The 25,149-nt window shown below is 38.9% G+C and overlaps 1 protein-coding gene across 1 annotated transcript in view; it reads right to left on the bottom strand.

Annotated features, from left to right (window-relative positions):
• The window catches only part of nfxl1 (nuclear transcription factor, X-box binding-like 1), a 32,266-nt gene extending 8,962 nt beyond the window's left edge, over positions 1 to 23,304 (bottom strand). The window contains exons 1-19 of the mRNA XM_022677482.2: positions 23,284 to 23,304; positions 21,767 to 21,956; positions 21,399 to 21,590; positions 17,982 to 18,091; positions 17,635 to 17,765; positions 16,158 to 16,336; positions 15,756 to 15,917; positions 15,557 to 15,657; positions 13,703 to 13,817; positions 12,949 to 13,073; positions 12,624 to 12,746; positions 8,594 to 8,684; positions 6,437 to 6,557; positions 6,096 to 6,255; positions 5,920 to 6,011; positions 5,666 to 5,687; positions 1,967 to 2,104; positions 1,571 to 1,737; positions 251 to 320 (exon numbers count right to left, since the gene is read on the bottom strand). Coding sequence (XP_022533203.2) covers positions 251 to 320; positions 1,571 to 1,737; positions 1,967 to 2,104; positions 5,666 to 5,687; positions 5,920 to 6,011; positions 6,096 to 6,255; positions 6,437 to 6,557; positions 8,594 to 8,684; positions 12,624 to 12,746; positions 12,949 to 13,073; positions 13,703 to 13,817; positions 15,557 to 15,657; positions 15,756 to 15,917; positions 16,158 to 16,336; positions 17,635 to 17,765; positions 17,982 to 18,091; positions 21,399 to 21,590; positions 21,767 to 21,947 — 2,280 coding nt within the window. The 5' untranslated portion in view covers positions 21,948 to 21,956; positions 23,284 to 23,304. The remainder of the gene's footprint in view (positions 1 to 250; positions 321 to 1,570; positions 1,738 to 1,966; positions 2,105 to 5,665; positions 5,688 to 5,919; positions 6,012 to 6,095; positions 6,256 to 6,436; positions 6,558 to 8,593; positions 8,685 to 12,623; positions 12,747 to 12,948; positions 13,074 to 13,702; positions 13,818 to 15,556; positions 15,658 to 15,755; positions 15,918 to 16,157; positions 16,337 to 17,634; positions 17,766 to 17,981; positions 18,092 to 21,398; positions 21,591 to 21,766; positions 21,957 to 23,283) is intronic.
• Between the last annotated feature and the right edge of the window lie 1,845 nt (positions 23,305 to 25,149).

The raw sequence follows: 25,149 nt of genomic DNA, 5'->3' as shown, positions 1-25,149 counted from the left end.
ATCTACAATGTAAATAGTCATGAAAATAAAGAAAACTCATTAAAAAACTGTGTCCAAACCTTTGGGCTGTGCTGTATATTTATGCTCACATACACCTGATAAAGTGGTGTGAGTGAGACGAGAGGGATGTGGAATGTATGTGACAGGACTCTGACAGGGCAGAATGTGTTGGGACACAGTAAAACATGTGCAGAGATATCTGTAGACATTCCCGCTTCCCACACACACACAAACAAACACACACACACACCTGTTTAGGGCACTGGTTCTTGCAGGAGGCGAGCAGCTTTCTACTCTCCTCATCAGCAGAGGTCAACTTCCTGAAAAATTCATACAAACTCCAGTAAACATCAGATAAACATTAGAACAGAACTGCCAACATGAACATCTTCACAAAAAATAGCACTGTGGAACCACTTGATTAACAGGAGTGTGTTGGTCTATTACACATCCAGTGAGAACCAAGCAGAACATGGGTGTTTCTTATAAAGCAGCCAGTTAAAAAAACACAAAAGAAGTGCTTTTAATGAAGTGGCCAGTAAGTGGAAGCACAAGTTAGGTGTATTTTTTGTAGTCAGCAGTCAGTTAATGGAAGTATAGGTAGCGGGCAGTTAAAAAGCACACAGTTCTGTATTTTTCACACTATAAGGCGCACAGTATTCTAAGGCACACCATCAATAAAAGTCAAATTTCTGGTTTGTTTTCATACATAAGGCACATTCAATTATAAGGCACATTTTATGTGACTCTAGTAACTAGTAACAAGTAGTAAGAACAGGGGTGTCGCTATGTTTTCCTTCTAAATTCAAGTTAAGTAAACAAAATTGCAATTCTTAAAAAAAGAAAAAAATTGTATGTTGATCTACACAGATTTCTCTCCTGAAAACTGTTTATTTGGGTGAGTAAAGTGCTTTCATTTATTTACAGTAAGCTTAGATTAACAGATTTCCACTAAAACTGCAGCATTAGCAGCTAATCACTAGCAGTTAGTGGCTAATGCCACCAGACAGAGCTACACTGGGAATCCTGAGTGTTACATTAAGCTATGGTGATATTAGCTAGCGGTTTGTCCCACGTAGCTTCTTTTAACATGGTACACGCACGGGCTACAGTCAGATATACTCACCTCTGAACAGTAGAAGAGCTAGTGCTGTGGTTAGTGGCTACTGCCGATACTGCTCCAGCAGTGCTATCCAGGCCGATAATACTCAACTCTGAACGGCTAAAGAGCTAGCGCTTTGCGTGGTTAGCAGCTAATGCTATTACTATTTGAGAACTAAACTGAAACTCCTATATAAGTCTGCACTGCAGCAGAATGGCTTTACTGCTCCTTAAAACGTGACTGTTAAAATTCATACATAAGACACACTGACGATTTTTGGGAAAATTAAAGGATTTTTTGTGCACATTACAGTGTGAAAAATACGCTACGCGTTTCTAATACAGTAGGCAGTGAGGAAGTTTAAAGAAGGTGTTTCCAATAAAGTGGCCAGAAAGTGGAAGAGCAGGGTAGGCGTTTCTAATTAAGTGGCTAGTATGTAGAAGAAGTGTGTGTGTGTTTTTCTCTTACAGGCATTCGATGTACAGGTTGGTGATCTTGCAGTGACAGCGCTGTCTGATCATCTGGGTACAGGGGGGACAATCGCCACGGTGACAGGGGAGAGAACAGGGGTGGGGGCATCCAGGGGGCCGGGGCTTAGAGCAACCCTCTTCACACTGCTCACACTCTTTTCCAGCCTGTAAACGCACACAGGCACACACTTAGGTATGGTGTTCTAAAGATGAATCCTAACCAGGCCTCAGAGGAGCACCAACACACACACACACACCTCCATCCTCCACTTAAATGTTCCATAAAACACACTCATCCAACACACCGAAAATAAAGACATGGTCTAAATAAAGATTGACAGGAGATACTGAGCGTGTGTTTGTGTGTGTATGAGAGAGAGAGAGAGAGACATACCTCTGTTTTCTCTCTCTTGGGGTCAGGGGTCACCGAGTGACACATCAGGCTGCAGCTATGGTTACTGCAGGTCAAAGCTCGGCCGCACGGCCGGCCACACGAGAACGGCCCACGAGCATGACACGGTATCGGACTCACCTGTATCACACACAAACAGACCCACACACATGAGGTAGACATATGTACAGTGGTGTGTATAAATGTTTGCTCCTTATCTGATTTCTTAATCTTTTGCATGTTTTCACAAGAAATGTTTCAGATCACCAAACATTTTTAAATATTAGACAAAGATAAAAAAAAGAAATGAAGTTCATAAATGAAGATCTTGATTATTAAGTGGAAAAAAAAATCCAAACCTACAGGGTCCCGTGTAAAAAAGTGAATAAACATAACTGTGGTTAAAACATAACTGTGGTTTATCACATCTTTGAAAAATTGAGTTCCCCACACCCAGGCTTGATTACTTACATTTAAATGTAAATTTAAATGTATTTTTTACATTTGTTTGGTGATCTAGAACATTTAAGTGTGACACATTTTTACACCACTGTGTGTGTAAGCGCGCGCATGAGAGAGAGAGAGAGAGAGAGAGAGAGAAAAACCCACACTGCTCTAAACCACCCTACATGTATCAATATATACATTTTTACACAACTGTATGTACATTAATTTATTACTCTTTATCACAAATTGAAATGTATTGATTTAATTAATGTATTTATTTACGTATTTGTTTATTTATTTGTCATAATTTGATTATTATTATTATTATTATATTTGTTGAACCATTTGTTTTGGCAAAAGTTGTTATTCGCATTTCATGCTAATAAACCTATTCGAATTTGAGAAAATGACAGAGAGAGACAGAGAGAGACACACAGACAGAGAGAGAGAGATGGAGAGAGAGAGAGAGAAAAAGGGAGCAGACTGAACTGGTTGAGTTCTGAAGCTGTGGTGTTTCTATTGAGCAGAGGAGTATGAGCAGAAATGCTGACTCTTCAAGGTTGGCTAATTAAAATGTGCCCAAACACAACCTCCCTACAGCAAGACCGCAATGAAAACACACACACACACACACACACACTCATTTTGTGGTTTACAGGATTCCACACAACACAAAGGAGCTCTATCTATTATCCCTACAGAGAACAAAGGGATCATCATAATAATCCACATTACAGACAGATTCAGTACTTAATTTCTGACAGCAGGCAGTGACTAGTGAGTGGAAGTGCTGGTTATGTGTTCCTAATAAAGTGGCCAGTGAGTGGCAGCACAAAGGGACACCACTGTACGCCAAGGGGAGTCGGATTACAGCACAAGACCATTCTTTTTTTTACTTTGGTTTGTTTAAAAACTACCTCAACTCCCTGTAATTTGTCTGAGAAATCGGGCAATCTAGTAAAGTGCTTTAATTCTGCAGGAGACTCGGACCATGGTTTAGTTAAGTAGACTGGTTGGACCAAATGCTGGTCCTTTAGTCTGGATCGTGGTTCTGGTTTGTGGCCCACTGTGTGGATTCAGACTAGGGGTGGGCAATATGGCACTAAAATAATATTACGATATTTTATGGTATTTTCGTGAGAACAATACTCTTGGTGGTATAGCAAAACACTAAATTATTTAACTAATTTATTTCTAGAATACATAACTGCAACAAAAAAAAAATCAATTGTATTATTGCATATGATATGATATGTCACACTCATAACTGAGATATTAAAAATACAAGAATTCTATCAGATTGTAATTTCAAGAAGTCAATGATCCAGAATGTCATGATACTAATAATGCACTCCAAATATCTCCATATATCCAGGATTAACGTAAAATAAATGATACTGGACAGATATAATAGGAAATGAGAACAGTGTGATTTTTTTGCTCCAGTTAAAAACAGCAAAAACAGCAACAAAGTGATAACCTGATGTGATAATTAGGGGTGGGTAAAATGGCACGATACTTCACGGTATAATATAGTTTACGATATTCAGAAATGTTAGCAATATTATATAAAAAAATATCTAAAAAAAAAATAGGTGTAAAAGCACCTTCATTGCCTTTTTTTTTTTTTTTTTTTACAAAACCAATTACCTGAGCCACGGCAGTCAATGCAGCTTTTTTAGGAAGCCAATACAATCTGAGGAAATTACCCGATCCCCAGCTGTGATCCATCGGCTAACAGTCATCTATGAGGACCAATATCACAACGGGAGTGATGATGGGAAAGAGCGCCATCTACCTCACCCACAGAGAGCAAAGCCCTTTGCGCCCTTTCATGAACCTGCTGTGGACGATATACAAAAGCAAGACTAAAGAAGATCTACAATCCTCACCTTGGACTGCAAAGACAAGTATTTCCAATAAACTGGCCAGTGTTTAGAATCACAAGCAAGTGGAAGTGAGCGAAAGATATAGAAGTATTAGTCAGATGTTTCTAATAAAGTGTCCAATTAGTGAAAGCACATGGTCAAGGTTTCTAATAAAGTGACCAGTGAGTGTGTGTCTGTCTGTGCGTAAAGCATCACATCAGCGCTCTTAGGGACCAAATTAAGTGATAAGAGCTTGTCTCTCCAGCGTCTGCAGAACAATGGAATATATAAACAGTACATAATAACCAAACAAACACACACAAACACACACACACACACTCTGACATTTCAGCAGCATAAAGAGATTATACTGAATTTGACCTTTAGCCGTATCTGAAGGACCACTGGACCGAACTACCCTTTCTTTCGCCCACACGTTTCTATCTCTCCCTCTCTCTCTGACCCGCTTATTCTCCTGCCTTTCATTTTCCTCTCACACTTTCTCGCTCCCTGTGGAAGAGAGAAAAGCACAAAACCCCCACGCTGTGGAGAACTGTGCAGGTAAACACACACGTACATAAACATTCAGCTCTGGAAAAAATTAAGAGACCACTTCAGTTTCTGTGATTTTGCTATTTATATGTTTGAGTAAAAAGAACATTGTTGTTTTATTCTGTAAACTACACATACACAACTAGACATTTCAGACATAACAAAAAAGATGCGGAGCTTTCAGACCTCAAATAATGCAAAACGAGTTATATTTATAAAGTTTTAAGAGATCAGAAATCAATATTTGGTGGAATAACCCTGGTTTTTAAATCACAGTTTTCATGCATCTTGGCTTGTTCTGCTCCACCAGTCTTACACACTGCTTTTGGATAACTTTATGCCACTCCTGGTGTAAAATTTTAAGCAGTTCAGCTTGGTTTGATGGCTTGTGATCATCCATCTTTCTCTTAATTATATACCAGAGATTTTCAATTTGGTAAAAATCTAATAAAATCTTAAGTGGTCTTTTGATCCATTTATAATAAAATGTCATGTATGCCATTTAGGTTTATTTTGCCCATGTGTTTCTATTTTTCTCTTACCCGCTTATCCTCTAGTCTTCCACTTTTTTTTCTTATTACTTTTCTCACTTACTTTCTCAATCCCCTTTTATAACATTGCATCAAACACTATCTGCCTCACTTTTCTCATTTGCTCTCTCTCTAATTTTGTCTTTGGCCAGCTTTTTACTAAATCACTATACCTCTCTTTATTTTGTATGCCCTCTCTTCGTCTTTCCCTCTTTCCTTCTGTCTCTCTCCCTCTCTCTGATTTTGATCAGAAGATGTGCTCGAGGTGTGTGTGTGTGTGGTGTGGTTTGTGTGTGTGCAGTTACCTCATGCTCCCCCAGACAGGCCCTATAAAGAGAAAAATACACACTGTTACAGATCTTCACAGGTGGCAACACACACACACACACAGTTCATGTCTAGCATAAATACGTCACTGCACTGTCTGTTGCACATTACAGCTACATTACATGCTGAACTTGGGGAGACACACAGAACAATGTTGTTATTGAAAGGAGATTGTTTAAGAGCTCCAGTGGGGGAGCGTGACGCAATATGCGCACTGTGTGTGTCTACATACGTGGGTATGGGGACCTGGCAGGGAGGGCAGGGTAACGCCTTGCACTCAAATGCTGGAGTTGAAGGCTGTTCCCACGGACCAGCTAATGGAACCTGGAACACACACACACACTCTTGTAAACAAGAACGCTAAGTGATGTCATTTGCTTAACAAGGCTGTGTGTGTGCGTTTCTTACCTGCTGGTTGGTTTTGAGCAGCACCTGATCGTGGCACGGCGCTGGGCACAGGTGAGCACAGCAAGGTAAGGGAAGCTTGCACACCTGTTTACAGCCTGGACACGGGCCAAAATGACACCTGTGGTGCTCACGAGTGGGGTGGTGGCATGATGAAGGCTTACTACAACCACAAACAGATTATGATAAGCCTAACTAAACAGAAATGTGTGTAAACCTTAAAAAAATCTGCAGAACTGTGCATGTATTGCTACTGCACATAAATGCTTAGATACATACATTTAATACATGACATTTTATTATGTACGGAGATAATCTATGTGTGTATGTACGTGTGTGTTTACCTGCATAGTTCTCTACAACGTGGAGGTTTGGTGCTTTTCTCTCTTCCACAGGGAACAGTCAGAGACGTCTTCCCACACGCACACTTAACCTGGACCACCTCCGGACATGGGTAACAGCTCCCTATAAGAGACAGACAGACACATACACGAGGGAGTGTGTGAGAGAGATAGAGAGTACATTATACATTACAAAGTACATTCACATTATATTTGTGTTGAGCTAAACATTAAACATTAACTCAATCCATTAAAATAATTCAACATGGGTGGGTGGGGCTTAACTGCAGTAGACTTAGATGGTAAACATATGCAAATGTGTAAGGTTTTCTTGAAAGTACGCAGATTAGTGTCCATATATGGATGAAATTAAAATTTGATTGTTTACACAGCTTGGTCCAATCCCATTTTTTTTGGACCCCTACCCCTTGGAACAAAGTTACCTCCTAAGAATTGGGACAATCCTTCAAGCACCTGATACAGAAAGAGCACAAACATCTTTAAACAGGGGGCAGCTATTAATTATTATTGTCCTGTCCTTACGTCCTCTGTAATAAGCAAATCCAATGTTATTAGCTTTTATTATGATTTTTTAATTTTTTCATTCCACCTTAAATGCTGCAGCCGCTGTCGAACCATTTAAGATGGGATGAAAAAATGTTATCTGACACTAGCTGGGTACCTACAAAAACAAACTACTAGTGATTTTTATGCATGTTATGAAGAAAATGCATGAACACCTAGGCATTACACAAAGGAAACACAGATTTGTTTAGATTTAAACAGTAAATCAAGTCCTCCAGAATCTCTAACAGTCTATTTGTGGGCGGAGACTATCTGAGCAAAAAAGCTATTGGGTCATAGCTCAGTCTGAACAGTCTCAAATTCAAACTGAAGCTAAAGAGCGCCGGACCGGCCTGACATTTAGATAAGACGACCCTGCAATGTTGTCCTGTAAACCACTTAGCATTTAACACCTAGAAACACGGCGATCGACATGCATATAGAGAGAAAAGTGAGAGAGACAAAAGCATAATTATACTATGCTGAGATGACCTATAAAGTAGAACTCCATTATCTCACCTTTACAAACACAAACTCACACATCAAAGGTCAAATCATTTAAATATCAGAGCTGAATAATGAATGAGAGGCTGGTCAGTTGGAGTGTTCTGAGACAGGGGGCGCTGTGCATCTCTGCAGTTCGTAATTCTGTTTTACATTACCGGTATTATGATACAATGATGGCCTGATATGCAAAACCTTTGTCTAACCTTCTGGACTCTCAGAAAAAGAACAGATGTGAGACACAAACAGAAATGCTTCTATTTTCAGAAAAATGGATTTGGACTATGTTTCAGATAATAAGACAATTCTAATTAAGGGAATAAATTATGTTTTCTGCACATTTCATTACAAAAGATTCTTAAACCATGTAAAATTATATTAGATTATAGGAAAGTCAGACATCATTCTTGTAGCCTAATTTACCGATGTTTAGGTCTGTGGAGCATTGTTTGCATTGTTTGTGTTTTAATCGTTTTTTAATAAACAATTCTTTTTTAAATAATAGGTTATCTTTAATGTTGCAATTTTAATAACATAATTCTGAATATATTTCTTTCATTCAAACATTCCGAAAAATGTTTTCAAAAAGATCAGTTTTAACGCTCCTACTTACACAAAAAATGTTGAGTTTCATTTGGGCTCAAAAGGACAGTGTTTGGGGCGGGTCAAAATACGAAAAATACGATAATTTACCCCATTTCTGTTGTTTTTAAACTCATACTCAAATGTTCACACACTCTACCCCAAATACGCCAAAGATCCCACTGGTAAAAAACAACTGTGGGTGGGATTTGTGTAATTTCATTTTACAATCAGCTTTAATTGCATGCATCTCTGCTGGATCAGGTCAGGGTGATCTCTGTGTATCTTCACAGCTGTATAAACCAGCAGAGTGTGAGTCTCTCCAAACACAGCGTCCGTCTGTGGTTCCGTCCCAAACTCACGTTTCTGTGGTTTAATAACATTCCACAACGCAACCTTTGATCCCAGCCAGCTGGACGGGGATAATTAATGATTTGGGGACATGTGACCGGTGGACATGTGAACAGGATGAGGAGATTGTTAATGTGTGCACGTGGGAGTGTTTGTTACCTTGATGGCACACCGAGGGGCACTTGTGGTTCCTGCAGCCAAGGGATCTGCCACAGTTCAGATCACAGGGAGGACAGTTACCTGGGCAACACTACACACACACACACACACACACACACACACACACACACACACAGACACACAAACACACACAAACACACAAACACACACACACACACACACACACACACACACACACACACACACACACACACACACACACACACACACACACACACACACACACACACACAAAGACACACACACAGCTGAAAATAATGCTTTATCTAAAGTGTGTCTTAGTGACTGTGTGAAATATGCCTGACTGAGTGTTGGGTGCACACTCATTAGTGATGAAGTGACAGTGAGAGTGTGTGCGTGTGACAATAAGGGTGCGTTTCTGATAGTGAGAGATACACAGAAACACTGAGTACTGAGTGTGTGTGAGAAATGCATCTCTTAATCTGAGGCTCCACCCACATTTTTTTTCTAAATATATAGCTCTGGACAAAATTAAGAGACCACTTCAGTTTCTGAAACAGTTTCTCTGATTTTGCTATTTATAGGTATATGTTTGAATTAAGAATTAGAATAAAGCAAAGAAAACAAGTTCATATTTATAAAGTATTAAGAGTTCAGAAACCAATATTTGGTGGAATAACTTTTTATTCACAGTTTTCATGCATCTTGGCATGTTCTCCTCCACCAGTCTTACACACTGCTTCTTAACTTAAGCAACGACTCATCTCATTCCTTTAAGTCTACTATCTTTCTTGAGATTTGTTTCTATGTATCTACAAAAGCTCATTGATGCTATTTTTAGTATTTTTGTCCCATCGCATTCAGGAATACGACTGCTTTAAATTTAACAGAAAGAAGAAAAAAATCCTTACAGACTGCTGCTTTAAAATCTGAATTATTCCTATTATATTGCAAATACTATTTAAAATTGTGACTTCAATTTTTTATTACAATTACTGAGGACTGATGATTGGATTTTAATACACCTGACTCTAAAAAATAAAGGTTCTACTAAGCGGAAATTCCAAGTAACAAAGTACAAATATGTCAGTACCAGTTACATAACTAGAATTTTTGGTTATACTTATTTATTATTTTATTATTATTATTTTTGTTTTGCTTTTAACTTCTACTGCCTTGTTACTCCCATTTAATTTCAGCTTGTTTGCATTCAGGCTTCTCATCATTCAAAATAAAACCCCTATCCAGATAGATTTCTCCATCCAGAGAGAGTAAATCTGATTGTGGTTGGATGAAAAGTATAAACCTACATCATTCCGACACCCTATTGGTTTGTATGTGATTCATCAACACGTCACGCTCCCCACACTCCAGCAAGAACATAGCAGATGTATGTAGCCTAGTATGAAGACGATCTTTGGCAAAGACTCAAAAGGACTTGAGTTCTCAAAATGTCCCAACTAAGCTTCTCTAATATATTTGTATTTACTAAAATACATTCATATTCAATGGGCATCCATGCAGCTTAAACAGGATGCCTAGCGCATTTCACATTTTTCAACATTAACATTTTAATATAACATTGTAGTCATTATGGATTTTGTCGTCAATGGTATTTTTCCCTGTTCATTACTTTTACTTTTATACTTTACTTTTTATAGTTTTGAAACCAAAACCATTACACCAAAGCTTTAACTGATACTTCTTTGTTAAGTATTTTTAAATCTGTGTATCGATACTTTTACCTTAGTAATGAATGTAGTAATGAATACTTATCATACATTTGCTACTATATATCTACAAAATCCCTATTAGCAAGTCTGTACAATCAGCTGTAGGGCTGCGTTATATATTGTTCTAGCATCGCCAATAAAATGTGTACAGGCACAGGCACTACTACAATTTTATCTGGGTAACAGCTTTTATTTTACTGCAGTGTTGAATTGTTAAATTACTGAATTCTCGAGAAATCTGGTGAAAATTTCTATTATTAATATTTTAATTAGGGGTGGGCTATACAGCCCTAAATTAATATCACGCTATTTTAGGAGTTGTTTTTAGTCATAATGATATTATTGGCAATTTGAAACTTACTGAAAAATATTTTTATTAATACTTTTTATTTATTTGAAAATTCCTGAAACTAAACAAATGTTAAAGCTTTTAAACTAACTAAAAGTTAAACTATTTTAAACAATCAATCAAAAAAAAAATCTCTTGTCTATTTTGTTATCAACAGTAACAAGATTCTGATTTAGTATAAAATAATTAATTTTTTTATAGTACAACAACAAAAGCCTGCAATGCTATTTTTTCTAGTTTACTGTGCAGCCTACCTCAATCTTTTAGCCTCCTAATCTTCAGCTTAACACCACTGGGCAGTTATTTATTTCCAGTAAAACAGACCAGGGTTCGGTCTGTATAGCTGTTTTTTTTTGGTGTTGTTTATTTTTATTTTCGTGTTAAGCTTTTTATTCTTGGTATAAATCTAGGTTTAAGTGTGTGTGTGAGAGATGGGATTAAGGAGCCCTGCTGTGTGAACACAGTCAGAGAACCATAGCGCTGCTAGTGTGTTTGGACGATTTCCTTAAATGTGATGTCTGAGCGCCCCCTGCTGGTCTGGCATTACCACACAGAAAGAACGTGTGGCAGAGCATAACTGTTTACTAAGATAAATCATATATTATGTATATATGTGAGTTTGAGGTATTTGTACTGTGTGGAGTGTGCATGTGTGTGTTTACTGCACGGATGGGATAAGGGCAGAGGCTAATTTGCATAATGTACGGTGTATATGATTGTCTTTTATTTGATTTTTTCTTCAATTTAGCTATGCCGATAATCCCACCCACCCTTTTTTGCTGTACGCCCCTTAAATCCAGTGATGCCCTAACACCAGGAGGGTGAGAACTAGCACATGCCTCCTCCGATACGTGTGCAGTCAGCCACTGCCTTTTTTTCGACCTACTGTGGCTGTAGCACTGCCAGTGGCCAGAGCACATGGGGAAAGCACAGTCATATGGTCTGGTTTTCAATTCATGACTACATACGCACCAAACTATCCAACAACAATATTGCTTTTTTTAAAACTCATGCTGTCTATGTTTAGTGCACTTTTTGCGTTTTGGAATGCTGTACAGCTTTACTACTGTAACGAAAGAAATCGAGAAAAGGAACTAGCGTAATTTTTGCACTTTAAGGCGCACTTGCCAGGGTGACTTTTAATCCAGTACTTTATGTAGGAATTTTAACAGTCAGGTTGTAAGGAGCAGAAAGCCACCGCTGAAGTACAGTGGTGTACATGAGTTTCAGTTTAGTTCGCCAGCACTAGTTTTTGGCCGTCCAGAGCTAAGTATTTTCGGCCTGTAGCCTGCTGTTAACCCCAGCTAGCATTGGTGGAGCAGCATTAGCATTACCCACAAATGCTAATACTCCAGCTTTAGTGGAAATCTGCAAATCTAAGCTTACTGTATATAAAAGGAAGCTCTTTGCTCACCCAAATAAACAGTTTTCAGGACAGAACTCTGTGTAGATTAATATCCAGTGCTTGCTTGACTTGTCTGACTCGTTTGAAATGATAAGCTTACCGCCTGGCCAGACCTGCTGAATTAGAAGGAAAACTTGGCAACAGCACTGTTCCTTCTACTAGTGCACACTAGTGTCGCATAAAATGTGCCTTATAATCCAGTAAGCCTTGTGTATAAAAACTAGATGTTTATTGATACTGCACCTTATAATCAGGTGCGTCTTATAGTGCGAAAAATACAATCATTCCTAATTGTATTTATTTTGGCAGCCTCTCACTTGTAAAATACTAAATGCTTTATTTATAACTGAATGTGCTTTATTATGGCTGGTGGTTTTATTTTGTAAGCACTAGGATTACATGTGTATGTGGTCAAGCAATACTTGGATAGCTTTGGTCAGATTGCCATTACTGTGCAATACTGGCATTTTCATCCATCCTGTCTTTCATCCAATCATATTGTGGGTTGGGACTAACTGGGGTATAATTTGAATGTGTGTGTGTGTTGTGTGTAAAACCTACCTTCCTCCTGCATTGATGTCTGCTGCAGCTGCGTGTCTGGTTACATTTGGATTCACACAGATATTCCTTATGGCACGGCATACGCTTACTGTAGCGTCCACAACGACACTGCTTCTCCACCTCCTACACACCACACACACACACCACACAAGCTAAAATGCAGCGTATATAGTATGTGAACAAAAGAGCCCCAGTGGATGGAACTAAGAATATATATATATATATATATATATATATATATATATATATATATATATATATAATACAGCACTGTTATAAATGTGTCAGTGTGTGTGTGAGGGGTGTGTGTAATCGCTGTGTGTACCTCTCTGCAGGTTTCACAGGGTCCTTTATGGCAGCGCATGGAGCAGGTGTGTAAGCCACATTCCAGCTTCTTATCACAGGTGTCCCCACAGGTAGGAACGTCAGCAGTGCACGGCAGCGCACACTCTGATTTTAAACACACACAAACACACAACATAATCAATAATGAACCATTAATTTAATGCTGTATAGTGGTCATAATCTACAGACTAATACACTACAGCAGGGGTATTTAATTAGAATTCAGTACGCCAGTGTTGTGTGTGTGTGTGTGTGTGTATATATATATATATACACACACACACACACACACATATATATATATATATATATACACACACACACACACACACACACACACACACACATATATATATATATATATATACATACATATGTATATGTATATAAACGCCCGTTCTCGTTTTTCCGCCAGTTCTCGGGCTCCCTATTTCTTTATAAAGGTGTTTTTTCCCGGCAGTTTTTTTTTGGTGATTGGTCTGTGCGTTTACTGCGCCGCAAAACACACTGCAGCGACACAATTCGTTTTTCACGAGGCGAAGCGAGCGGCAAAAAGTTGAGATATTTTCAACTTTATGCAAATGAGAAGCGAGTTTTGCGGGGCCGCGGACCGCAGTCCGCCTATTAGTGACCCCTGCACTACAGGATGTGTGGAGGAAGCTTTTTAATGATCATAAGATGGACATAAATGATATGTGTGCTGAGGAAATGCATGTGTGTGTTGTGCAACTCACTGCTTTTGCCGCAGGGGCAGGTTCGGTTCCCAGCACGAGGACACTCTCCACACACACCTGCGTGACACACACGCTCGCATGTGTGATTCCCACATGGTAAGGGACGCCCACACACCTGTAGGAGAGGAGGTCACACACACACACACACACACACACATTTACATTCTCATGTTCAGCTATAAACCACACCAGTAGTGTAAACACAAACTCCCACCCAGGGATGCAGACCTCCAGGCTGAAGAAGCATTAGCATCAGCCGCTGCTAACCGCAGCACTAGATCTTTCACCATTTCGAGGTGAGTATACGCGACTGTAACCTACGCGTTTACCATGTTAAATTAAGCTAAGTGGGACAAACCTTTAACTGACAGCACCCTGGCTTACCGGAACACTCAGTGACACTAAGCGCTGCTAACCACAGCTAACGCTGCTGCTAAATGCGCTGTTGAAAATAATGGAAACCTAAGCTTACTGTAGATTAACACCCAGCACTCGTTTTACCATCCCTGCTAAGCTTAATATATTTATCATAAAAACTAGGGTGTCGGGTCGCTTTTCACGAGAGTTCTTCTGGCCACATCACGCGCCTTTATGTTCTTACGTCGTACATACAGCCTCTGATAGAGGATACGGGTTAGTTTTACTGAACGCGAGCGGCAGGTGGAGCAGTGGAGACTTCTGAAGGGGAAACTCAGAGCTCATTCACTCATAGCAAAAACAAAGAAACGAAGGAGTGAAGTTTCTGACTGAATGCGCTCTCTCTCTCTCTCTGACTGAACATAACCTGGAATCGGATTCATCTGCTCTAAAAGGAGACTGCATCACACCCCCTAGTTTCAAATTATTTTTCCGCATGCTCAGTGCAATTACCAATTCTCACCAGAGGGGGCTCTAAATTCCAAAACTTAAAGACATCAGCTTTAAGAATTACAGTTTTGAACCCTTAGGCCCCAGCTTACCCATTAAAAGTGGAAGAAAAAATGGCGGCACCCCTGTTCCTAACTATTGTCACTTAAAAATGTGCCATATATTCCGGTGCGCCTTATGTATGAAAATAGACCAGAAAATATACATTAATTGATAGTGAACCTTGTAAAACAGTGCATCTTTTAGTCTGTAAAATACTTACTTAAAAAATGTTTTGTATTAATCACAACAATATTCTGAGATCATATTTAATATTCTAATCACACAATACATACATACATATTTTTAAATGCTGGTATTTCCCTGTATTTTTGGGAGGGAGAAAGTAATAATAGTGTAGTAGTTTAGGTCTGGCAGACTAAAGAGATTTTAGAATAGTATAATGTTCTGAGTTACTAAGATTAACTGAGAGCTTTAATGGGGAAAATAAATGCTAGTGTAGCTTGGAAAGAGGAAACCTGACACCAGCTGTGTGTGTGTGTGTGTGTGTACGTACGCGAGTGCGTGTTGACTCTCTCTCACTCTCACACATATTGGAGGAAAATTAAGTGGTAGCTTGCTGGATTAGCCTTCTAGCTAACCGTAAGATGCGATATACAGCGTAAGCGGTCACAAGCACAAATTTATCATGCCCATTTTGAGCTAGATGAGGCGGAGCAGTTTAGTGAAAATAAAGGGCTCTGATTGGCCGAAAACACTCTGTTTACATGCAGATCACTGTGGCTCCGCTGCGGAATCAACTTTAGTGACAACTTCACAGAAACTGCCGTTCTAGGACATCAAAATGCGAGCCCTTTATGAATAATGCGCACATGTTGGCAAGTCTGATTTATGGAATGTCATCTAATCGTAAATTCAGAACTAGATCTGGCAAAATACTGTTAATATCTGATCCTGTATCAGATCATTTGTGAATTGAAACGTCACCTGGTCACAGTGCCACACCGGACTGGCACACTGACGCTCGGCCGAGCTCCTCCCGCACACGCACTTCTGCACACTCACTCTCGGACACGGCTCACACACACCTGCAAGTAGATGGGGGGTATGGGAGGACTGTATGTAAGACTGGCTGCTATAATCTATGGGTGTGTGAGTGTTGAAAAGTATATGATCCGTGTGTTACCTGCATGACAGGTGTGTGTGCAGGTGTGTATCCTGCAGGGCAGCTTGCGACTGCAGACTTTTCCACAGGTCCAGGCTTTATTACTGCAGCGGCGAGGAACAGGGACTGCTTTTCCACACACACACGACACACTCACCATCTTAGGACAAGGGGGGCAAGGACCTGGAACACAAACACAAAACACACACACAAACACAAACACACACACAATCATTTAAGCGATTCAAACTGTTAATTTTTTTTGGACAAATCTGGTCTCTTTAACCTCATTAACCTCATTAACCTCAAACAATGGTAAACAATACTAAACCTTAGAGAGCAGAGTGAGAGTACACTAGTGCCACAAACCTAAAGCACTAAGAGTGAGTGAGTGTGTGTGTGTGTGTGTGTGTGTGTGTGTACCTGGATGGCACAGTAGCAGGCAGCGGTGTCCACAGGACGGTTTGAACTCCCTGTCACACACCTGTCCACAGGAGTGTGGGAGGAGCCAGGGGTCAGGGGCGGGGTCAACCTCTTTACCACAGTAGCAGTGGTAACGGCATGGAGTCTGCTGAGGAGAATACTCGTGCCTACACTTAGGACTGAAAGAAAGAGAGAAGGGCTATAGTATTTCTGCCCCAACCCAATTACAAAGTGTACTGAAAATACCTAGTCCAAGTTATACTCTATGGACAAAAGTACTGAGACACCTTCACATTACACATTTTGAAGCTTCTATATCGTCCCTTTTTAAAACCCCTTTTGCAGCTCTATCTGCAGGTTTGGAACGCTGCAGTTAATGAGTCAGTTCCACACACTCATTCTAACAAGCTGTAATACAGTACAGGAAGTATAGTTGGTTCTCTGTAATGCTCTAGAAAATGTATACAAGCCATTTATATGCTCATTCTGAACAATCAAAAATAAACACTAGAGGAAGTGTAGGCAGTGCTCTGTAATGCTTTAAAAATATACAATCAATTTTCTCATACTTCATAATTTGTGTCAAACTAAATATACATTACATTTATTAGAGGTAAACTAAGAAGGTGACAGAGAGAAAGTTGTTGGGTATAGAGTAATTATTCTGTTAACACTACATTTTTTTGCACTATAAGCCAGATTATAAGGAGCCCTATCAATGAGCATCTATTTTCTATTTTCATACACAAGGCACACTGTATTATGTGACCCTAGTAAGGAACAGGGGTGTCGCCATGTTTTCCTTCTAATTCAGCAGGTCTGGCCGCTAAGAGGCGAGACCTGTAAAGTTAAACTAAGTTAAGTAAACAAAACTGTAATTCTTTATAATAAAAAAAAAAAAAAAAAAAAAAAAACATTTTCTAAGTCAAAAGAGCATTGGATATTAATCTACATTCTCTCCTGAAAACTGTTTATTTGAGTGAGTAAAGTGCTTACATTTATTTACAGTAAGCTTAAATTTGTATATTTCCACTAAGGCGAGCCGCGTTTAGTGGCTATTGCCACCTGACAGAGCTACACTGAGAAACACTGAGTGTTCCAGTGAGCCAGGGTGATATTAGCTTGCGGATCAACCCACGTAGCTTGTTTTAACACGGTAAACGCACAGTCTGATATACTCCCCTCTAAACAGCAAAAGAGCTTGTACTTAGAGGCAGTTAGAGGCTAATGCTAATACTGCTCCAGTCTCGAGCCTCAGGGCAGGAGAACTAAACTGAAATTTCTGTTTAACTCTGTACATCAGCGGAGTGGCTTTACTGCTCCTTACAACCAGACTGGTAAATTCATACATAAGGTGCATCGGATTAAAAGGCGTACTGGCCATTTTTGGGAAAATTAAAGGATTTTAAGTGCAAAAAATATGGTACATCCAATTGTGCTGGTCTGTAAGCTGTAACGTGGATGGTCAGTTCCTCACCATGGCCAGGGGTGGTCTTTCTTCCCAAAATCTTCATCTGTAACTGAAGAAACCAGGAAAATCGAGTCTTTGGCCCATTTCTGAATACACGGAATGTGGAAGATACAATAACAGCCCACACAGCTCCATACCTGAAAAAGAGAGAGAGAGAGAGAGAGAAAGAGAGACAACAAGAGAGTGTGAGTGAGTGTACACTGTAGACTGATTTGTTCTGATCAGCCCAAAAAGTGGCCCTTTTACCTGAAGTCAGACTTTCTACAATGTGATATGTGATGAGGGTGTGTCCAAAAGAAGCAGTAAAGCTGTGTGTGTGTGTGTGTGTGTGTGTGTGTGTGTGTGTCTCTCACCGCTTGTGTTCTCTTCATAGATGCGATGCAGATGAGGCAGGTAATGGCTCCAGACTGAAAGGCTTCATTCAGGTACTGACGAATTCTCTCCAACTCTGACACATCCCCCCCTAGAACACATAAACCATCCAATCACGATTAAAAAAATTATAAACAAATTTTGAGAAAATCTTCCTTATATGATTGAACAGTGACTCTAGATTAAGGCAATCAGAAAATACACATATAGTATCTGACTTGTGTTTCTTTGGTCTAGGAACAGGAGATGCGAGGCTAATGTGGCCATCAAACACTGTCAAAGACTGTCAATCAAATCATTGAGTTCATATTTAAACAAAAAAAAAAAAAACTCTTCAAAAGCTACGTGTAAATATGTTTCAATTGTTTTTGATTAAAAAAAACTGGATATGCAGTATCAGTCAGGTTTAGTCACACCTCTTCTCATTCAATGTGTTTTCTTTCTTTTTTTTTTTTTTTTTTTTACATTGTAAATAGGGATGTCTCAATCACATTCTTTTGCCTCAGAGTCCGAGTCATTTGATTTTGAGTATCTGCTGATACAGAGTCACGATCCAGGAAAAAAAAAATCCAAGTTGTCCCTTAAAGATTTTTTTTTTTTAATTATTACTGAAACAACATCTTGAAATTAAACAGCCATTTTTTTTTTATCATAAACACAAAATAAGTACTAAATTGCTATAAAAATGATTTTCATTTAAATATGCATCTTTTTTAAACACACGAGCTAAAAAATGTCAACAATTATTCTGTGATTATTTCTTAAATAAGATCAAGATTATTTTTTATTTAATGCTGGTATTTTCCTGTATGTTTAGGAGGGAGACGGTAATAATAGTTTAGTGTGGTTTAGGTCTGACAGACTAGATTTAGACTTTCTTACTTTGTTATAATTTTAGGGTAGTTTTAATGCTTTGAAAATTAGAATATTTTCAAGAGTAATTCAGTTGCTAAGTTACTGATTTTAAACCAGGGGTATTAACGGAGGGCATGGACACTAGTGAAGCTTCATATACTGCTTTTTTTAGAAAGCGAAAAAAAATGGTGTGTGTGTGTGTGAGAGAGAGAGTGAGAGTTAAAGTGAGAGAGAGAGCTCCTGTTTTTTCTCAGTATTTTTCTCTATATATTTTTTTCTGTAGTCACCTGATCAGTCATGCAAGTTGCAGTAATAAACTAAACTGCTAAAAGATGACGCTGGAGCGATGTGCAGGACTCTGGGTCTCAGGACTGGTGTTTTGGCACTTATGTGTTCTCATTAATCGCTAACAGAATGTAAGTAAACATGTTAGTATAACTGTGGTCAGAAATTCTTCATTCCTCATATGATCAGCTTGGGATATCTGAACCTCCTTTTCGCACTCTTCACCTGAGGGGCCTCACTCTAGAATCTTCTGGAACTTTCGGCACGGCTAACGTTTATCAGACAAACACTGAATTTGACCCTGTATTCACACCAGGCTTTCTATGTGTATGCCAACACACACAGCCTGCGTGCGCACCCGTCTGTGTGGGCCTGCACTTTACAGTGTGAGAGGGGTGTGTGTGTGTGTGTGTAGGATTGCATGTTTATTCACACCCTCAGAAGAGGAGTGAGTTTAAACAGCTCATACATGAGCTGCTGTCTGAATCCACTGGTGACCTCTATGACTCCACAGTGCTTTAGTCCAGAGCAGAGCTGAGAAAGACCAGCTGAGACTACATTATTATTATTTCATAGTTAACACTACATTAATACATATTATGCCATTGATAAGTGATAAGTACAGTTTTTAACTCCAGTTGTGTTAGGCGCTGTAATGCTTACATAGTTTATAACATTAACTATTAAAGAATCACACACTACAGTCTGGTCTTTAATTCGCATAGCTCCTACTGTGAGTTGTTAATCTGCTTCAAACTGTGCTCTAGTACATCCCCAAGAGGGAGATTCAGACAGCATAGCACTGAGTGACATCAATGATTTTTCAGAGTGTCTTTAAATGCTACCGTTAAGGACAGAGGTATTGGGTGGGTTTTAAACATTATTCTATGCTTCTTTTTTTGTTTCCTCTTATGTGTGTTTCTTTTTTTTGTATGACTGGTCTCTGGAGTGAGGGCCATCTTTGTGTGACATGGCTGCTATTGATTGATAAAATTAAAAAAAGTGTTTCGGCTGAGCAGATGTCATCTCTTTCATTCTTGCACAGCCAGCCAGACAAACCACCAAGTCTGTTTGTGATGAAGTGTATATCGTCATGCGACTAAGATTTTTCCTAGTGATACTAAATATTTACTTTTATGTATATTATTTTTGAAGCAGGTCTGATTACTAATGTAGGGGAAAAGGCTTGGTTTCTTTGGTCACTATTTGGTATTTTTGTTTGTAAGTTTAGTTTTTGTAATAGGCACTACTTAACAGTTTTCTGTCTGTTGTGTTGGTCAAATAAAAACTTAGCACTAAAGAAAAATGCTGCTTAAAAAAATAAAACATTGAGGTTTTTATATCTTTGGGTTGTTTTGTCTGGAGGTAGGGCAGGAGAAACGGGGTGTCCTTATGTCCTGTAGTGTATACCCAGCCGTCACAGCTGCATTAAAACAGTTTATGCAATTAAAGGAGACACCCTCAGTTTCTTAACAGATACACTTATTCATAACATAAGGATAACCTAATTTCAAAACCCAGCATATATAGCTCTGGAAAAGAAGGAAGATGGATGATCACAAGCCATCAAACCAAGTTGAGCTGTTTGAATTTGTGCACCAGGAGTGGCATAAAATTATCCAAAAGCAGTGTGTAAGACTGGTGGAGGAGAACATGCCAAGATGCATGAAAACTGTGAACCAGGGTTATTCCACCAAATAACTCTTAAAACTTTATGAACATTAACTTGTTTTCTTTGCATAATTTGAGGTATGAAAGCACTTTTGGAATTTATTTGGAATGATTTGGAATTTGGGAGAAATGTTGTCAGTAGTTTATAGAATAAAACAACAATGTTCATTTTACTCAAACATATACCTATAATTAAATAGCAAAATCAGAGGAATTGATTCAGAGACTGAAGTGGGCTTTTAATTTTTTTTTCAGATCTGTATATAGCTAGTCATATAGTTTGATAGCTAAACTTTTCAATTGTTTGTTAATTTGGTCCACAAACATGAAGATAGATCCTGCTGAATTAGGCTAATCTCTGATTGGTAAGCCTGACCGAATACGAAATTAATACGAAAATGAAGAAAAACTAAAAAGTAGGTCCAAGTTTAAAAAATTAAACACTGTCACTGTCCATTGATTGCAGATTGAAAATAAAAGCAATTATTGATGACTGTGTTCGTTTTTTCGTCTTAAAAAAACGACCTACACACACAAACTACCCCTACAAACTAGCAGCATCCCATTACTGAAGTGAAATTCCTGACCTGTCTGGTTGGTGTATGTAGTGAGAGTCGACTCCAGGATCCTCCCTCGCTTCCCCAGTGTTCCCCCATCTTCAACCTCTTCATCATCCTCATCTTCCTCAGACGAGGAGCTGTACTGGTTCTCTGCCAGTCGCTGAGCAGCCGCCTGGTTGGTTTTCCTGATCTCGTCAAATCTGGACTGAGAAGACGCAACTACAGAGAAAGCATTCACAGCTTTAATTAAGAGAACACAGAGAACCTGCTACACAGCACTGAGGATGATGTACAGACATGGGGTTCAGAAATGCTGTGGAATGTGTGAAATGTGCTGTGTTTTTATTGGGCCGTTACTATTATTATTATTTTATTATTATTTATGTGCCTGTCACCTTTATTATGTGGCGGTTCTGGTTTTGGGACTGTAGTCACAGCAGAACCTCCCCGTCCTCGTCCCTTTCTTAATCCATCCTCTTCTCTTTGGGGTTGTCCCAGCAAGGAGTCACCCACAGCCTGACCTCGGCCCTGACCCCGCCCACGACCTCGGCCTTGCTGTCTCCAAGCAGGCTCCATGTGAATCACCTGTGCACCAAAGAAAGCAAAGCAATGTCATTGCTTGTCTTAGGAAGATAAGGACATATCAAGCCTAATGTGTTAAAATGTTAAGAGTGTGTACGTGTGTGTGTGTTTTGGAAGTGTGGGAAGCAGGTGTTCTTTTGAAATAGTAAATGAGAAGGTGGTAACTGGAAGTTTAAGACTGATTGAATCACTGCTGCAACTAACTATTATTTTGGTAGTCAAAATAATTGACTGGTTGGTTGGTTGATTAGTCAATGATTTTTTTCTGCCATGCCCGTCATTGCTTTAAAATAAAAGAAAAGGCTGAGCGTGGAATTTAAATGTCCTTTAAAATGCCCTTTAAATGTGAAGAGTACTGATATTAACTAAGTAAACATGTAATCTGTTGTGTTTGGCCACTTTTGGAGACACAGATCAAGGCGAGTGTAAACTCCACAGCACTCTGAAGTGCGGTGCTGTTACAAATGACGATTAGTTGATTATATAAAGTAATCATTGCAGTCCTAATGCATAAATGATTCGTTCTGATTGGCCATGTTTAAAGCATATTCTTCATTAAGAAATCTAAATAAAGAGAGCTGCACTGCAGTTCCATCACGTTATTTTGTGAATTTATTGGCTAATGTCAAAGCAAAAATCAGATCATTGACTGACTAATGTAACCTAAATTAGCTGATTATATCGACTATTCGTTGCAGATATGTGATCTGTTCTGATTGGCCACCCTGTGAAAGTTCCTCACTAAAAAAGGTCCATCTAAATCCCTGTGAAAAATATTTCACATGTCTACTCAGTGATAAAACTCTTGCATCCGGACTGCAATTGAAAAAACAGGAGGACAAGTGAGTTTTAAATCCCCAAAATAAGTTACATGTAAATTAGTTGGTTAGCACGCTAGCACCTTGGTTACGATAGCTTGCATGTTGCTGCTCCATTTAAGGTGGAACAAAAAATTCCGAACTTCAGCCTCGTCCTGCCGTTAAAAGATTTACATACGGTAAAACAGAGGAAGCTAAAGTGTTACACGTGGTTTATCACCTCTACTGAACGCGTTAAAACCCAATCTGAGCTTATTTGTAGATATAAAAGAGGTTAAATAAGCTCGGCAGGTTAGAGGTCTGAGCAGAGGCTATACTCACTCATATCATGCCCATGCTAACATGCTAAACAAATCGCTGCGCCAATAAACATTTAAACAAATGTTCTCCACTTTTTATACAGAGGTTAATACAGCACACTGATTTAATGCATATGTTTTTTTATAGCTTGAATTCACGTTTTATTGCTTTAGTATCGTTTCCCACAAACCCAAATCCCATCGCTAACTCACCACAAGCCGCCGGGCTCCGAAGGAACAGCCGTGCACAATGGGAAATGTAGTTCCTTTACGTTCTCTGGTCGTATTCCCGGCGCGTTTAAAAACTACATTTCCCGTCCACGCCATAAAAGCGCAACGTGTCATGCAGAGGTTCTTCAACTCTTAAAATTATTAATGTGATTATGGTTATTACTGTTTTATTAGGGTTCAAGCACCGAAGGTGCGTAGAACCCTATTGTTTTTGCTAAGATTTTTCTTATTATTATTATTATTATTATTATTATTATTATTATTATTATTCTTTTTCTCCTGTAAAAACAGTTGTGCAGCCTAAACCGTAAGTCATAGAGAAATGAAACTTGGTAGGTAGATGTAGGATCAGTGCATCTCGGTGGACAACAAAAATGGCACCGATTGGTCAAGTGGTGGCGCTATAAACAAGGAAATTCATTTTTCACAATTTTCTCAATAACTCAAAAACCATAAGACCTACATTCAAAATTCTTTTTTGATGGATTCCTTGGGTCAATACCAACAACTTTCCAATTTGGACCATGCACTTCCGTCTATATAGATTTTGTGCTAATTTGCATAATATGCAAAACCTACTTTTGCAAACTAGTCCTAGGAATTTTGACCAATCATGGAATGTTTGATATCAAAACACTCGTGAGAGCATGCGCTTCAATATTCATTAAGAAAAAGTTGAAATATGTAAACAATATGGCCGCCATATGCAAATTAGTCCTTCCGGATATATGCCCCATTCACTTCAAAAGGTAAATTTGGAGCACTGTTTCTCAGCAACCGTGCAACCTAGCAAGTTGAAACTTTGCATGCAGAATCTATCATACAGCCTCTAAAGGATGTTCAAAGGGCAACTTAATCAATGAACATGGCTGAACACCATCAGCCAATCAGCATTCAGCAGACATTTTGGCAGGCTGAATGTTGCCCAATCTGGATGATATTTGGCAGTTATGTTCAGGTGGAGACACTGTAGTGACCTGCAAAGTGCTGAAACAATCCGCCCACTGGGGGGCGCTGTTCCAAAAAAACGAGTATATGTCAATCATGCTGTACTATTTTGACATCTAATTGTTTTTGCCATATTTAGTACAGTGGCTCTGACAAATTTCTCAATACAACTATGTTTAAAAAGTGCTTTGTTCATTCATAATTGCTAATTGTTTGAAAATAGCTATATTGAAACTACTCTCTGGATATTTGGCCTATCACCTCCATTTCAGTCTTGCTGCACACTGTAGAGTCTCTAGGTAAATGTTCATTAAAAACATTTGTGAAAATTTCACATACAATACTCTCCAGGCATCAAGCAATCTGTGCGTCCTTGGAATTTCTAACCTAAAATGCTGTAACTCTGCAGTATTTGCTGTAATCTCACAATGTTAAAGACCTCTGTACAATATCACTCTGATGAAGCGCCATTTAATACAGAACTAGATTAAGAATAACTTGACATTACATGTCATATCAGAACATTCACTCCTTTGTGCCTCTTCTCAACATTAATAACAGGTGAAAGACTTTTGATCATTTTAAATGTGACAGAATGTCTCCAATTGTGTTAGACCTTCTTACACATCACCATCCTATGCTCTAGTAGGCACCATTGTGCTAGTTGGTGCTTGATGAAGCGCCATTTAATTCAGAACTAGATTTATAATAACTTCGTAATTACATGTCACATCAGAACATTCACTCCTTTGTGTTAATTTAAACTTGTTTGGTCAAACATTTCAGCTTGTTCTGCAAAGGTTCAAAGGTCAATCTGAATACCACTTTGTGAACATTCTGGTTGAAGCCACCTGATCAATACCAATAACATGTAGACACCTTTTGACTAGTTCTAACTCA

Source organism: Astyanax mexicanus, chromosome 13, assembly GCF_023375975.1.
Source record: "Astyanax mexicanus isolate ESR-SI-001 chromosome 13, AstMex3_surface, whole genome shotgun sequence".
Lineage (NCBI taxonomy): Eukaryota > Metazoa > Chordata > Actinopteri > Characiformes > Acestrorhamphidae > Astyanax > Astyanax mexicanus.
The sequence above is the reverse complement of the archived record's forward strand: the minus strand, read 5'-3'. Positions and strand labels throughout refer to the sequence as shown.